Source organism: Asparagus officinalis, chromosome 8, assembly GCF_001876935.1.
Source record: "Asparagus officinalis chromosome 8, Aspof.V1, whole genome shotgun sequence".
Taxonomy (NCBI): Eukaryota; Viridiplantae; Streptophyta; class Magnoliopsida; order Asparagales; family Asparagaceae; genus Asparagus; species Asparagus officinalis.
The window spans coordinates 119,048,581-119,066,237 of record NC_033801.1 but is presented as its reverse complement, the minus strand read 5'-3'; the positions used below and the strand labels follow the sequence as shown (position 1 = coordinate 119,066,237).

Sequence of the window (17,657 nt, the reverse complement as noted above, 5' to 3'; positions counted from 1 at the left end):
AAGCACTACTTAGCACCTCAGCCCCGATCCCCGGCCCATTGGCCCACGGCCCACGACCCACGACCCACGCCCTATTAGAACTTATGAGGAATTAGTTTAAATAAAATACTTCTCGGCTTGCTGTTGGCAAGCCTCGAACAAGGGACCTTTTAAAACACCAAAACATAAACTTTCCACTAGGCTACTAAGCATTTATGAAAAGTACTTGTAATTGATATATATATAGCTTGAAAACTCATTTTGGAAAGCGCTTTTGACCAAAAAACCCAACACTGTTCTCACTAAAGCCTCCATGACAAGTTTGTTTCCTATAAAATCATCTCCATGTAAACCTTAAAAAAGCCTAGACCCTTACAACTATCTCCACTAGGGGTGGTAAACGATCGAATCGAATCGAATACTAAGGTGTTCATTGTAGGCATCGAAAATTGCCTATAGGTCTCTACGAACAGCTCAGTGTTAAGGAATAACGGTGAACGTCACTATCCGGTTCACAAGAGTTCGATTGACGTCGGTGAACGCTTGAAGTGAATCGATGAACTACGTGAGCCGACAGAATTTCGGAATAACGAAGGAACGGGCTAATCGAGAGCCCCACGGTGTTTACAAAAGGAACAACGCCCTTCGTGTCTCATTCATTCAACAGATGATCCAACCATTAGAGCTGATAGAACTCCTTGTCGGCTTTCCAACGCATTTGGAATCACTCAAATCCGGGTTCAGACGAAGAAGTTACAGCGAAAACGGTCAAACGGGCATTGAAAACGTCTCAGAGCTGAACCGAGGCACCTACGGTGTCTCGGCCAAGTCAAGACACCCCAAGGGTGTCTCGGCCAATCCAAGACACCCCAAGGGTGTCTTGGCCAGGCCAAGACACCCCTAGAGTGTCTCAGCGCGGATTTGACCCCTTTAAGTGGTTTTAACCGCTCCGCAACCCCTCATGCCTATAAATACAAGCCTTAGGCCTCATTTTTTCAGATCTGGAATTTTGGAGATTAGGCGAAGCCCTGCCGGATTGAAGACTGAAGGTGCATGGATTTTAGAGAGGAGGAGGAGAGATCGGATCCAGTTCTTCAACGTAAGAGAGAGAGATTCGTCATATCTACATCACCCGTACCCGATCCTTAGTCTTATCCTGTTGTGGTAATACTAAGAAGAGCAAATATCTCGCTTTTATCGAGATAGGCGCTTTAAGTTTCTAGATCTCCTCACGGATCGACGAAGCTCTGCCCGATTTTTCAGCAATCAGATCTGATCGACGGTGGTCCACGGATAAACCCCGGCACATGCAAAGATCCCACGCAAGCAGAAGACCGATGAACGATCTCTGCGTTTGTTTGATAAAGTTGTAAACTTTTTTTTATTTTCATTGTGTAAGGAGATCTTATAAAAAGATCAATTTTTTTATTTCATTCGAGTTTATTGTAACGACTAAAGTTGTAATAGATTCGATAGCAATGAAAACAGCAACTTTCTCCGCAAATATTCATATTTGTACTTGTTTAAAATTATCGAATTCGAATGCGGACTCTAATATTCATATATCTAGTTTTTCGAATTCGAACTAGAATACTTGGTATTTGATAAATATTCATGAATATTCACGAATACTTATCGAATATCAAGTATATTTATTCCGTTAAAGAATTTAATTTTCAAATAGTATTAACTTTCATAAACAAAAACTATTCCTTTATAACTGATAATCACATTTTATTACAATTTTATACCCTCATTATCTATTTTATATGAATAAATATACCACTAATAATTGTTTTTATCTTTTAATTGCAGGTTAATGAAGAATAAATCTCAAACCCCTCATCTCTCAACAAAAAGCCCATAATTTAATGAAGAAATGAAGCCATGAAGCCCAATGAATTCTTTCAAGTATTTAAAGCCCAGAATCAAGCCGAGTAGCCTATAGAAGCCGGAGAAAATCAAAAATCCAATATGAAAAGAAATCATATTCAAAATGGTTGGCCACAAAGAAACGACGATATCTCCTAATCCGGAAGGCGGAATTTAACATATAATATATAAAAATCGCCTATCTCAACGAGACAAAGCTATTCGTGAAATCAGAATTTGGATATAGTGGGTATCGATGCCTGCATCGATGCCAGTTTACTGTAGCGCGAGTCAATGGTTGATTTTGCTTGTCTTGGGGCTCAAGTTTGATCCAATGGCTCTCATTCACTGATATTTACTATAAATAGGGATAGAGAGTGAGGGGTGAAAATTTTTGTAACTCCTTTTTGAGAGGAGGGCTACTCTTAATTGAGAAGGCCTTTCAAATTTATAACTTTTTGTTACAATTAATAATAATAATTTTTTTACCACTTTAAATATTTTTTCTCTTTGTTAGATGATGAAGATGGAGATGAAGAATTATTTAGAGGTTTGTATTTCTTTTCTTTTTCTCTTTTATTCCTTTTTATTGCTTATTAGTTTAGATTTATTTTTATGCTTATAGTTAGATTTTATTTTCTTGTTAAATAGCCAAGAGGCTAGAACCCTCTTGCCTTAGATTTATTTCATGCTTATAGATTAGATTTATTTCATGCTTATAGAGTAGATTTATTTTCTTGCATTTAATTCTTGCAATTTATTTTACAGTTTAGATTTTACAATTTATTTTGTAGTTAGATTTTAATTTCTTGCACTATTCACCTTGAGGCTAGAACCCTCTTGGATTTAGTTTTTCTTTTTGTTTATTTTTATTTTGTTTGATTTGCCTTTAGGCTAGAACCCTCTAGGGAATCACCATTTTCTAAGAAGTGAGTTCAATTTTAGATTACCCGTATCTATAATTGAATCCACCATCTTTAATTTCTTGTATTTTTTTTATTCTTGAATTTTATTTTTCATTCTTGATTTTTTATTTGTTTCTCGATTTTTTTCATTCATCCTTCTTGCCTTGTTGATCACATTTATTTTTTACTCACATCCACTCTCAAAAACATTGATTTACACACTATCACGTTCACTCTCATTATCTCTCCACAATCACACTCACTCATCACTCCTATTTGTCACGCACACAACATAAGAACCAATTTTATATTTTCTCCTACAAAACACCTTCCTCGTGGATCGATATCTTTATACTATAACTTGACACGATTGTGCACTTACAACATTTTTGGTACATAATTATGCCGCATCAATAACACATGATGTATATATATTTAAATAAAAAATTTAATTAGAAAACATATTTTAGATTATTTAAGTCTTAAAATCAATATATAAAACTTAAATTGAGATGGTAAGTGGGTTAAAAATTTGACATCATATGTGCAATAACACAAATAATAAGCTGGTTAAATTCTATTTGTTAGTAAACTCGAATACTAAAAAATATTTGTAGTGGTAAATGAATTACCGAATCGAATATGACTGAATAGTTGTTCGAACAATTATCAAACTATTTGTTAATTATTTGATTCATTTTCATCCCTAATCTTCACCTCCAACAACCTTGCCAAATGACGACATCTCTTCTTGAACTCCTTTGGCGTTGGCAACAATAGCATCAAGCAATAGATATACTTTGAATTTTTAGCTCCCCCCCCCCAAATTTTTTTTTTCATCCTTCATCCAAGTATTTTCAATATACTGCTCTAATGCTCTTATTTGGATTTGAACTTGATGAGTTTTTTAAATTTTTTATACATATTTAAATTTAATAGGATTTAGACCGTTTTTTTCTTTGGCGTTTTTTCCACTTTGAATTGCTTACGCCTGAAAAAAAAAATCTAAGTGGCGCCTCATTACTTCGCTCCACTTTCTGCTTTCCTCAACCATGACGAAAACTTAAAAATAAAGTCATGGTTCTTTGGAAAAAAACACTATAGTTTGTGATGGCCTTGTATAAGGAACTCTAGTAAATATATTTTTTCAAAGAAAATAAGTTTAAAGTAATTTTTCCTGTCACATCACATGTTCATTATAGATAAAATGTTAGAGCATGTTTGGTAAATAATCGAAATGGCTCATAGGTCATATTTTGTGCCTTATAAACCATTTTAACATGTTTGGTAAATGACTTATTTTGGCTTGTAAGCCAACAAAAAATAAGCAAGGATATCTTACCTTATTTTTTGGTGGTTTATAAGCCACAAGGATTGACCATATAAAAGACCAATATACCCTAGTCATTTAAAAAACTACAACTCTAGTTTATCTCTCTCCTCTCTCTCTCTCTCTCTCTCTCTCTAACCCCATTAAATTTTTTGGGTCATTTTTTACAACAATGATGACTTATTATCCATCAATTGGTCAAATGTTCTACTATTAAAAATGAATTGTAGTCCACTAAATTTATCAAATACTTTAGATTATAATCCGTTTGTGAATTGTAACAAGTAAATTATGTTCCAAAGTTGCCAAAGTTGCTAGTGGCACCTTTGACTATTATCTGCAAGGGAAAAATGCTTCCAGCCCCCAAAACCCAAGAAAATGTGCATCCCTCCTAAGACTTTGTCAACGGGTGGTTTGCCCCCAAAAATAAAGTTTTTGTTCTCTGAGCCCCCAAAACACAAAACCCAAGATATTAAAATATATGAAGACCATAATACCCTTCTATCTCTCTCTCTTTTATTATGATGTACTGAGATGATAGTTAAAATAATTAACGGAGATTATTTTATTATTTTCGTTGTTGATGAGGGGAACTAACTGTTTGTATTAGAAGATTGTTAAAGTTACGGGTTAATTGTTAAGGTTACGAGTTAATTGTTAAGGTTACGGGTCAATTATTAAGGTTATGAATTTTCTCTCTCTCTCTCTCTTTCTCTCTCTCTCTCTCTCTCTCTCTCTCTCTCTCTCTCTTTATCATGATGTTACTGTGATGATGTTGAAATGATTGAAGGGGATTGTTATTTTATTATTTTTGTTTTTTTATTATTTTCATTGTTAATGAGGAAACTAATTGTTTTTGTTTGTATTAGGAGATTGTTAAGATTACGGGTTGGTTGTGAAGGTTACGGATTTAATTGTTAAGGTTACGAGTTTAATTGTTAAGGTTACGGGTCGGTTGTTAAGGTCACGGGTCGGTTGTTAAGGTTACGGGTTGGTTGTGAAGGTTACAGATTTAATTGTTAAGGTTACATGTTTAATTGTTAATGTTACGGGTTTGTTGTTAAGGTTATGGATTGGATGTTAAGGTTACAGGTCGATTGTTAAGGTTACGGGTCAGTTGTTAAAATTACAGGTTGGTTGTAAAGGTTACACGTTGGGATATATATATATATATATTAGGGGTTCAAACCCCTACAGCCACAATTTTTTTTAGAATATTCGTTGTTAAGGATAATAGTTGGTTGTTAAGGTTACGGGTTGGTTGTTAAGTTTACGAGTTTGTTGTTAAGGATATGCATTGGTTGTGAATGCTACGTTTTGGTTGTGAAGTTAACCTACACAACAAACCCGTAATATTAACAACAAACCCGTAACCTTCACAACCAACCCGCTACGAGTTTTTAGAATATTCATTGTTAAGGATACGAGTTGGTTGTTAAGGTTACGAGTTTGTTGTTAAGTTTACAGGTTTGTTGTTAGGGTTCAAACCCCTACAACCATAATTTTTTTTAGAATGTTCGTTGTTAAGGATAATAGTTGGTTATTAAGGTTACGGGTTGGTTGTTAAGGTTACGAGTTTGTTGTTAAGGATATGTGTTGGTTGTGAATGTTACGCTTTGGTTGTGAAGTTAACCTACACAACAAACCTGTAATATTAACAACAAACCCGTAACCTTAACAACCAACCCGTAACCTTCACAATCAACCATTATCCTTAACAACGAATATTCTAAAAATATTATGGCTGTAGGGGTTTGAACCCCTAACCTCTTGCCCAAACACCCAAACTTTATCACTAGGCTAAGTGACCCAAAGTATTCATTCCACTCAAAATATATATACATATATATCCCAACGTGTAACTTTCACAACCAACCCGTAACCTTAACAACAAACCCGTAACCTTAACAATTAAACCCGTAACCTTAATAACTGACCCGTAACCTTAACAACAAACACGTAATCTTAATAATTAAACCCGTGACCTTCACAACCGACCCGTAATCTTAACAATTAAACCCATAACCTTCACAACCAACCCGTAACCTTAACAACCAATCCGTAAACTTAACAACCGACCCGTAACTTTAACAACAAACTCGTAACCTTGACAATTAAACCCGTAACCTTAAAAATTAAACACGTAACCTTCACAACCAACCCGTAACCTTAACAATTAAACCCGTAATATTAACAATCTCCCAATACAAACAAAAACAATTAGTTTCCTCATCAATAACGAAAATAATTAAAAAATGTAATTAATAAAATAACAATCCCCTTCAATTATTTCAACATCATCACAGTAATATCATGATAGAGAGAGATAGAGAGAGAGAGAGAGAGAGAGAGAGAGAGAGAGAGAGAGAGAGAAGAGATCACAGTAATATCATGATAGAGAGAGAGAGAGAGAGAGAGAGAGAGAGAGAGAGAGAGAGAGAGAGAGAGAGAAGTGATCCATAACCTTAACAATTAACTCGTAACATTAACAATTAGCTCGTAACCTTAACAATTAACCCGTAACTATAACAATCTCTCAATACAAACATTTAGTTCCCCTCATCAACAACGAAAATAATAAAATAATCCTCATCAATCATTTCAACTATCATCTCAGTACATCATGATAAAAAAAAGAGAGAGAAAGAAGGGTATTATGGTCTTCATATATTTTAATCTCTTGGGTTTTGTGTTTTGGAGGCTCAGAGAACAAAATCTTTATTTTTGAAGGCAAAACACCCGTTGATAAAGTCTTTGAGGGGAAGCACTTTTTCTTGGGTTTTGGGGACTAGAAGCATTTTCCCTATTTGCAAATGCTACCAGGATTCGAAATGTAAACGAGAAAAACGTTGCGTGCTCGCAAGTGAAAATCCAGGCGTGAATTACTTCCGCTACGTGATACCCAAAAAGTTGGTAGGATCTTTTATGCAATATCCCAAAAAAGGAGAGCCCTCATTGTAATAAACCCTTCGATCCATGTGACCATCCCACCTCCTTAATCAAAACCGTCCGATTCAAATCACACTATCAAATGTCAACCGTCAAAAGCCCTCCACGCTGGCAATCCGTGGCATCCCTCTCCTCCCCCTCCCTCTTTAAAAATCAACTCTCCCCTCTCCTAATAAACTCACAATTCATCCCTCTCAAATCTCCAAAAAGCTGTTCTCTCTCTCTCTCTCTAAGACCCTAATATACAATGAGCTCTACCGCTAACCCTCAGCGAGGGCGGCGAGGCGCCGCCGCAAAGCCGATCAAGTCGTCTCCCGCTCTCTGAAGGCCGGCCTCCAGATTCCCCCGTCGGCCGGTCGCCCGCTACCTCAAGCGGCCGATTACGCCTCAGCGTGTCGGGTCGGCGCAGCCCCCGTCTACCTCTCCGGCCGTCCTCGAGTACCTCGCCGCCGAGGTAAGCCCAGAGTTCCTTGCTTTTGATTGTCTTCTGACTTGGGTAACGGTCAAAATTTTGATTTTGGCCAGGCTTTGACTGTTTCATGATCTGGGTTTTGATCAAAATTTGATTTTTCTTTTGGGTAGGTTTTGGAGTTGGCTGGGAACGCCGCGAGGGATAACAAGAAGAACAGGATTATCCCGAGGCACATTCAGCTGGCGGTGAGGAACGATGAGGAGCTTGGGAAGCTGCTTGCTGGGATCACGATCTCTAATGGCGGGGTTTTGCCGAACATTCATCAGGTTTTGTTGCCGAAGAAGCAGGGGAAGGGGAAAAGCGGAGAAGTTGGATCCGCGTCTCAGGAGTTTTAGAAATCTTGTTTCCTTTTTTGTTTTTAATTTTGTGTTTTTGGTGTAATTATGGGCTTTATGATCTAATGAGATTGACTAAGTACGACTTTTGGGGGTTTGAAATATCTTGTTTGATTTAGTGGATTAATTTCCTGATTTTTTGAACGAATTATTTTGGGGTCCAACTATTCACACTCCCAAATAGTAACTTTGGGGGTGTGTGAGGACTAAATTGCCCTTCTCCTAAACCAAAACATGGGGGTGTGTGAGGATTAAATTCCAGAAACACCCTCAACATCAAAAGGGCATTTTCGGCAATCCAACTCCCAAAATTACTGTTTAGAAGTGAATATAGCAAACATGATTATTTTGGAGGGAGTTGGGTTTTGGAAAGGTTAATATCGCCTAAAGGAAAGTGATCGTCTGCCAACTTGGCCTATTCTGTGTTTAAAACTGATTTCATTGAAGAGCTTTACTCTGGACCAAGTCTGAGGAAATTAAAGTAATCATAGATAGCATCTATAGTTAAGAAATTATAACTTGCATATAAAAGTACTACTTGTATATATGTAGATTTAAATAGTGATTATTATATGAAAAATGTTGATTTTGATTATCTGAGGAGCTGATTGTGTGCGCGCTACAGTGAGTAGCTTGTAACCTCACTTGTTAGATTTTTAATGTGTTATTTTTTTCTTTTTAAAATAAATTTAAATGACGCATGTAATAGAATATAATATACCTGCTAAATTTGATCTTTCTCATTACTCATGCTAAATGTGATCTCTTATTAGGGCTCGTTGGATGCATTGTGTAAACTTTGATATTTATGATACTACATGAAAAGTAGTTGTTCACCTCATTAATTTCCTTTTGAGTGTTTATATTGTTTGGTTTGGATTCCTTGTGAACCCTAACATTATGGTAAATTTGTTGTTTGGATTGAAAGATATAAAATTGTAAAGTGATACCTATGTGGGCCACATTCTAGGTATTGATTTTATAAGAATAAAGTAAGAAATAATTTCAACAACTCAATTCATCTCTCAACTAATATTTAAAGCTAAATAATGAATACGTCTAAAAAAAATACAGGCAACTTCATCTAAAATATAAATTAGACAAATTAAAGCACAAAAATAAAATTCTTCTCTAATTCCACACATTTTATACTAGCCAATTCATAAAAAACCCATCCCCTCATTGGCCAATTATATACTAGCCTTTGCAATACATACATGCATTTTTACTACATTAGGTACTAGCATTTGCATATATGTATCTCTGATTCTCTATCGCCCAAATAGTTAATTCGTCTCTTTTCTCTAAACGATATGATTCGACTTTTCCTATCACCTTTCTCTGAAGCTAGCCTGTGGAGTGAAGAATTTAGTTGTTCGAGCTCTTCCACATACTCATCCTTGCTCTTCTTTAACTCCTGAACTTGCAAGAGAAGCTTTCTCGATTCCTCCCTTCGGTCACCCAGCTCATTCCTAGCTTCATCTCTCTCATCTTGCAACTGCGAGCTCCTCATACCATAATCTCTGCACCTATCCTTGAGTTCAGAAATGTTGGAGCTAAGCTTTTGGACCTCTTTCTTCGATTCAACAATCACCACATCTTGCTTTGCCTTCACATTCTCAATCTCACCCTTCTCCACCGAAATCTCCCACGTCTTCGAGCTCAAATCTTCAAGCTTTATCACAAGTTCCCTAAACTCGGCGTTGAACCCTTTTGCCTCGTCCTTCATCTCCTTCTCAAAAGCAGCAAACTCTTTCTTGATTACATGATTACATCTTTTTCATCTAGCCACTGGGCTTGATAATGAACAAACATCTTATCAAACTCGACCACTTGCAATCCCAACTTCTCTACTTCTTTCTTTAATTTAGAGCAAGTGCACCAAGCTCCTACCGCCGCTCTCAAGGCCTACGTGGCAGTGGGAGCTCGTGAACCCCTCCTCCAACAAACTCCCAGCAAGCTCCCAAGGGGCTCCCTGGGCTGATGTGGCCAGTGAGGCCCACCGGAGCTCTTGTGAGCTCCTAAGCATTAAATTTTTTTTTTTACAAAACCCCTCCTACTTTTAAACCCAAAACCCAAGTTGAAAATAGTTGTTAAATGGAAGAGTGTTTTTTTGATATTGTTACAAAACTAAAATAGAAAAGGGTTTTTTTGATATTGTGGAGCTCCTAACTAGGAGTTTGTTGGAGATCAACATTAGTTAGGAGGGTGATGTGACATTGGAAATGGTGGGTCATGTCTTGAGAGCTATTGGGAGCTTGCTGATTAGAACTCCCAATTGGGAGCTTGCTGATTAGAACTCTCAATTGGGAGCTTGCTGCACTTGCTCTTAGAGCAAGTCCAGCAAGCTCCGAACTCGGCTCTGAAGGCTGACGTGGCGATGGTTGTTGCCAACCCCTCCTCCAGCAAGATCTGAAGCCGCTCCCAAGGCCGCTCTCCGTTCCTACGTGGCGATGGATCCTTCAGAGCTCCCAAGTGGTAAAGATTTTGACGAAAACCCCCCCACAAGCTCACAATTGCAGATCTGAAAAAAATAGTGAATCCAACCAAAATTGAAGCCAAAAATCAAACCTTTTCTGTGCGGTGCGGTTGGGGAACCCTTGATTCGACGGCGGCGGCGGAGGTTGCGGGAGAGGGCTTGATTCGACGGGGGCTCGGTTGGGGAACCCTTGATTTGGGGCGCTCGGTTAGGGAGATGAACGGCCTGGACTGGATTTGGCGAAAACGAAGAAGAAGGGCGATGAAGGAGATGAAGATTTGGCGAAACGAAGAAGAAGGAGCTCGGTTGGGGAGATGATTTGGGATGACGGGGAGAGGATTTTGAGATTGGGTGGGTTTGTTGCTTTGAGTGAAAAGAAAAAATATAATAAACGTTGAGTGAAACTCTATAGTTGAGTTGAATTGAACGTTGAGATGTTGATGGAAAAAATAAATGTTGAGATGTTGATGGTGAGTAGAAGTGAGCCGTTGAGTTGAATTGAACCGTTAAAAAATAAACGTTAGAGTGAAAATTTTTTATCCGTTGAGATGAAAACACTGGCATGAACAGTAAAAACTCATCTATAAATTCTCAATTCACTCCATGAAAACACTGGCATGAACAGTAAAAACTCATCTATAAATTCTCAATTCACTCCACAAAGATTTCCACACAACTCTCAATTCTCAATTCTCATTCTCAATTCACTCCACAAAGATTTCCACACAACTCTCAATTCTCAATTCTCAATTCTCTCATAAAAAAACTCTATAGTTTCCTATCAAATTACAAATCTCATGGATCCACCCCAAAACTTTTATTCACAACTCCTTACCGGTGAAGGATCAACCTTATACCCGTCGTTCTATACAAAAGGCGTAGAAGAAGGTCACCCCATTGAGTTCTCGCAATCGGCAACACAACAAGTGCCATCCCAAGAAACACCGACCACAAAGAAGAAGAAGGCTTACACGCGGTCCGAAAATTGGACTGTCCACGAGGATAAGCTTCTTGTGTCTGCTTGGCTGAACATGAGCCAAGACGCCATCCAAGGTACGGGGCAACACAAAGATAAGTTTTGGCACCGAGCTAACGACTATTTTATCCTATACTCCACCGATCCAACGAGCCGCACGCCAAACCAAATGATGCATCGTTGGTCAACGATTCAATTGTCCGTCAACAAATTTTGTGGGTGCGTTGCTCAGATTGAAGGAAGACAAAGATCTGGTACGGGAATTATTGACCAGGTAAATATTTAATTATGTTTGATTATTTTTGCTCAGATTCAATATGTTTAATTATGTTTGATTATTCTAAAATTAACTCTTGTGTAGACTGCAGAAGTAAAAGAATTATACCAATCTCTTTATGGTAAGCCATTCGTGTTTGACCATTGCTGGGTTGAGTTGCGTCATCATCAAAAGTGGATCCAACAAATGGAAACTTACAATAAGATTCGATCACAGCCGAGAAGAACCACATACTCTGATTCCTCACCAAACAATTCCATGCATGCGACCCCCATCGAGTTGAACACTGACTCAGAAGATGTTATAGCAAGGCCTGAAGGGAGGAAAGCGGCAAAGCTCAAGAGGAAACAAAATGTGGAAAACTCTGAGTCCGCTAAGTCCATCATAGGAGAGGCTTTCGCGTGGATGAAGGAAACCACAAATAAAAAAATAGAGCTAAAACAAAAGAAACAAGATGATGATATCATGAAGATGGATCTCTCAACACTCAATTCAGTTCAACGACAATACTTTGAAATGCGTCAGGCAGAGATATTGGAGAGGTGGATGTCCAAGGCTCGTCGATGGATCCCTTGAGCTGCCACAGATGCTCGATCAAATCATTCTTTAGTGATTTGTTTGTTTGCGTGTTCCTGATCCGATGATGATTTTGGATGAACTCAGTTAGAGGCACCGTCTGCACATGAGAAGGTTCAACGACTGGTATCGAATCATTAAAGTCGAAGTTGTTATCCAATTGACAATCTCGTTCATCTTCAACGATCATGTTATGCATTATGATGCAAGCTGTCATGATGTCTTTCAGCACACTAGGTTGCCAGAAACGTCCTGGTCCACGAACAATCGCAAATCGAGCTTGCAACACGCCAAAAGTTAGCTCAACATCTTTTCTTGCGCTCTCTTGTTGTTGAGCAAAGTATTTATGCTTGTTTCCTTGCGATGCTGGAATAGTCTTCACTAATGTGGACCACTCTGGGTAAATCCCGTCGGCGAGATAGTATCCCATATTGTACTCGTGGCCATTAACAGTATAGTTGCACGGTGAAGCTCTTTCCTCCGCAAGTTGTGCGAAAACCGGTGAACGATGTAGCACATTGAGGTCATTGTGAGACCCCGGCAGTCCAAAGAAGGCATGCCATATCCAAAGATCTTTGCTAGCTACGGCCTCCAAAATAATTGTAGGTTCATGAAAATGCCCAGTATACATACCTTGCCAGGCGGTTGGACAGTTCTTCCATACCCAGTGCATGCAGTCGATGCTCCCAAGCATACCAGGAAAACCTCGTTGTGAACCCTCCTCGAGCAGGCGTGCAACGTCTTCATTAGTCGGTGAACGAAGGTATTCCTCCCCAAAGATGTTGATAATCGATCGAACGAACCTCTTCACGCTCTCAAGCGACGTACTTTTACCGATCCGTCTTTTGTGTTGAACTGAAGTTGAACTTTTCCCTTGTTCTTCTTCCTCGACGACAGCAGCTCCCATAAGAAAGAACGTCTTCATCATTTCATCATCGTTAGAGCTAGATGAGCTAGACATTTTGTTCTGGGAGACGATTGGTTGAGGTGAGAAGGCATCGAATTTTATAGGAATCAGTCGGTTGACGGTCAAAGTTTGCGATACCTCGAAGTTCGTGCCCAACCTCGAAGACCGTGTGCGTTCCCTCGGAGACCGCCTTTTACCTCGAAGACCGTGTGCGTTCCCTCGAAAGCCGCGGGTTACCTCGAAGACCGTGTGCGCTCCCTCGAAGACCGTGGGTTGCCTCGAAGATCGTGTGCGCTCCCTTGAAGGCCGTATCCAACGGTTAGAAATAAAATACAAGAGGTTTAAATATAATTAAAAGTAATGGGTAAAATATTAAAATAGAAGAGGGTTTTTTTTGATATTGTTGGAGCTCCTAACTAGGAGCTTGTTGGAGCTCCATAAAATAAGGAGATGCTCACAAGGCCTATTTTTATAATTTTTTATACCAAAATGCTTGAGAGCTCTTGAGAGCTTGCTGACTAGGACTCCCAACTGGGAGCTTACTGGACTTGCTCTTAGTGATCATGACTTTTTGCTCATCCTTAGCTCTCTCAGCCTCATCCTTCTCTGTCGAAGAAATCTCTTCCATTTTCGAAGAAATCTCTCTAATCTTCGACTCAAACTACTACTACTCTTCTCCCTCTCCAAGATAACAACACCCGTCTGCAACCTACCAATCTCCTCTAGGGCCTTCTTATTCCTCACCTCTAACCCAACAACCTTGGCCTTCAACCCTTCCTCTTCCTTCTTCGACAAACGAACGCCATCCTTCAAAGCTCTAACCTGCCCTTCCAACAAGTGAGTAATCTTCACAGAATCATTACCCTCCTCTAAATGCTCAATCTTTCCAAGGTTTGATCCAATTTCATCCCTCAGCAAAATAATCACCTTTTCATATCTTTCACTCATCCTCTCTTTCTCTTTCCGCGCATCCTCCATCGAGTTCTTCGACGACTCAAGCGCCTCTTCCTCCTCCCTCCGCATTATCTTCATCTCGTCCCTCTCGACAACCATTTGCCCCAGTTTCTCCCTAATTTCAACATGACCCCTCTCCAAATCCCTAACTCTCACCTCAAGTTTACGACCTCTTTCTTCAGCACACCCCTTTCAGAAATGACAAGCCCCAATTCATTCTTCATCCCTTCCTCCTCTTCATACAAAAGTTCGAACTTTTCAGCGAAAACAATGCGGCTGACCTCGCTCCCGAGATCGGAGACGAAGGGCTGGGATTCGCTGATCTCCTCGATCTGGGCCTTGAGATGATCGATCTCGAACCTCTTCTCCGTGGTTTATTTGAGGAGGAGCTGGTTTAGGGTCTTGAGATCGCCTAATTTGTGGTCAGGGGAGAGGTCTCCACGGCTTTTGGATTGGGGTTTGATGCCAACATCCTCTTCTTTTTTTCTCACTCCAGTGGCTGAGGATTTCTTTCTCGCCATTGAAAAAGGTTGAATCTTGGAAAGTTGGGGTGGCTGTTTGGATTAGTTTTTTTTTTGTGGTAAAAGAGGGGAAAGCTGCAAAAAATGTCAGCTTTTTGGCAGCTTTCCACCAAAATCTGCTTTTTAAGAGCTGATTTTGGGAGAAAGCTGCCAAAAAGCTGACATTTTTGGCAGCTTTCCCCTTTTTTACCACCTAAAAAACATGAACCAAACAGCCAGGGTTTTTCCCTTTTTGATTTGGTTTTTTGTTTTTTGGTTCGTATTGGGGGAGGGAGAATTTGGAGGGGGTGTTTCGAGTTTGAAATCTTACGGTGGGTAAAAGTGAATCGTTTTCTCGTTATAGGTAGTTTGTTTAAAGAACCTGCACTTTTCTTTATTTGCAATGTTTCTCCTTTTTTTTTAAGAATCGCACGATTTGTAATTTTGTTATGACGGGGTTAGTTCTTCTTTAAAGTTATTTTCCCAGACTGGTGCTAATGTCTTGCGTTGTACTTTAAAATTAATTTTGCGTTTTTCTGACGTTAGTCCCTACAATATTTACTTTCTTGATATTAGTTTTTCAAATCATTGAAATCGCTATCACGTCCTTAAGTCATAATTTGTTTCCAATTGGTCACTTTAATTTGTTAGAATTTCTGACCAATGTACTAATCCTTTGGGCTAGTGATGATCATTTACAGTTTTACCCTTATCAAATCACGGAGCACCAGCTAACTATTGGGGAAGGAGGAGGTTTAATAATGGGTGTGGCTTTTAAACGGGTTGGGAGTGTAAATGAATTTCATTGAAACGGGCAGGCGTTGCGTTGGGAACTATGTTACACTCGAGGATACAACGAGCGTTTTATGTCAAAAGTTAACTTAGCGGAGGAACATTCCCCCGAAAACAGAACTCGATGGATCAATATGCAACAACTTGTAGAATTTGGAGAGCTGATAGCAAATTTATTGATTTGAGGGACTAAATTTAAAATTGTAAAAATTTAAGGAAAATATACCCAAAAAGCCTTTTGTTCTTTCCTAGTCGTCTCCTCTTGTTACTTTTTTTTTCTATACATTTAATAATAATCTCATGGATTGTATTCTATCATCATTTAGCAAACATACAAGTTTAGTAGCCTCAATTCTTCCGAGAAAAAAAAAAGCCGGGAAGGGGGGCTCAACTTAAATGGGCATTCTAATTGCAAGAAAGCGAACAGGATGTTCGGTTCGTTGAGCAGAGAGCATACACATCAACCATCTTTGTAGGCCCCGTGGGAGGAAAGCTATAGTTGAAATGGATTTATATACGCACTAAAGAGGAGGCATGAAGTTTTATACTATTAAATATTAAAAGAGATTTCCCCCAAAATAACGCTTTAAAATACGGTAAATATAGAGAATTTATCTTTCAATTTTAATTTATACATAAAACATTTTTAAAGTAAGTTTTTTTTGTGTGCAATCAATCACCTTATGGGCAAAATTTTCGCTATGGACGTAAAATTATCTTTAAAAACTCACATTCAAGACACACAACTCATTTTTAAATGTTAAGTCTTATTAAGATACAACTCAAGTATCTTGGAATTGATTTTTTTTAAAAGATAATTTTTGATTTTTTAATGAAAAGTTGATTGGCAGGTGATTAATTGACTATAGAAAGAGGATTTGGGTTGTCAGCTTTTTTAGCCAAGCTAGAACCGAAAAAAGAGGATTTGGGGAATCTTGAAAATGAGCTAGTTTCTCACTTTATAGAAAGCTAATCTTTTTTTTTTTTTAAACAAACATGAGTTAAGAAATTCTATAATGGCCTATAACCTGTTTTTTGTTCTAATTTTCCTTTAGTTTTCATGTGTTTTCTTGAAATTTTGGCCGAACCAAACAGGATCTAGAGTTGTTTTTAACGCAAATGGCAAAATAAATTGGTTGTAGTGAGATTTGTGTGAAATTTTGTTTTTATTTATTATTGTAGTCTAATTTTGATTAAAACCGGAGTCTTGCAGAACAATTGCTTAATAAAATTTGTTTCTTATTCTGTTCTTTAGTCAAATTGTTATTTCTGTGGCGCTTTTTGTGTGGACGTGTGATTTTAACAATGCAATTCTCCTGTAACATCATTTCTGGGTTGATGATAGCAATCAACATTAGATCAAAGGATGATCTTGAATGCTCCAAAACCAAAGTGAGAAGCTTCATAAGAGAAACTTCTTGTATTTCTTACTTGTATTATATGTGAACACATTAAGCTTAATCGTCTGTTAATTAAGCTAAAATTTTGAGGATTCATTAAACAAGTTTCCTTTAGATGTTAACATCCCTTGCAATATATTTCACTTGGCATGGGTGGCATAGCAAAGGATTTTTAAATAATTTTTTAAAAATCTGAATTATATATTTGTTTAAATGATACTAGTTAAAATAATTTTTTTGGTGTACACACTGTAAGGATCATGAATTTTGATACTAGTTAAAATAATTTTTTGGTATTTTAAAATATTTAATTATGATTTTAAAAAAAAGTATTTGTATTTTTCTCGATTTTCTACAATTTTCTATGATTTAAAAATCTGATTATATATTTGTTTAAATGATTTTGATATTTATAAATTTATTTTGTGTGGTAAAAATTTCTAGAATTAATTTGTTGTGTTATCGGTGCTATTACATATTATTTTAAATAATATGTTGTACTATTAATATTATTACGTAATATTTTGTATAATACTTTGTATTATTAATTACGTATTTTGGTATAATTTGTTGTATTATTTTAACTGTTACATAATATCTGTCATATTAGTATAACTAGTACGTTTTACTGTGTATATAATTATCCCATAATTATTTGATTTTAAATATAAGTAAATATATTTTATTTATTAATTATTTCCGTCTAATTGTACAATATGGGTTTTTTCGACTATTTCGTATCAATTATTGTATTAGCACAACATGTACGTTTTCATTTGTAGATAATTTTTCTATAATTAGATTAATTTTAAGTACTCATAATTATTTTATTTTAATTATTTCTCATTTAAACCCTAATCCTAATTATATATATATACATATATATATCTCTCTCTCTTCTCTCTCCTGTTCACGAGAAAACCCCGCCGCCACCTTCTTCTTCTCCTCTTGCTC

General features: G+C 37.5%; 1 protein-coding gene and 1 pseudogene across 1 annotated transcript; one reads left to right on the top strand and one right to left on the bottom strand.

The window, feature by feature from the left end:
* Window positions 7,118-7,946, top strand: LOC109821798 (annotated as a pseudogene).
* Window positions 12,062-13,229, bottom strand: LOC109821797. Its single transcript, XM_020387958.1, has 2 exons — window positions 13,196-13,229; window positions 12,062-13,117 (listed from the first exon to the last, which is right to left on the bottom strand). Exon 2 carries the CDS (start codon window positions 13,109-13,111, stop codon window positions 12,062-12,064), a length of 1,050 nt encoding a protein of 349 aa, XP_020243547.1. The 5' UTR covers window positions 13,112-13,117; window positions 13,196-13,229.

Excerpts from the sequence above, each read along its gene's own strand:
- LOC109821797 (XM_020387958.1), bottom strand. The coding sequence starts at position 13,111 with ATGTCTAGCTCATCTAGCTCTAACGATGATGAAATGATGAAGACGTTC.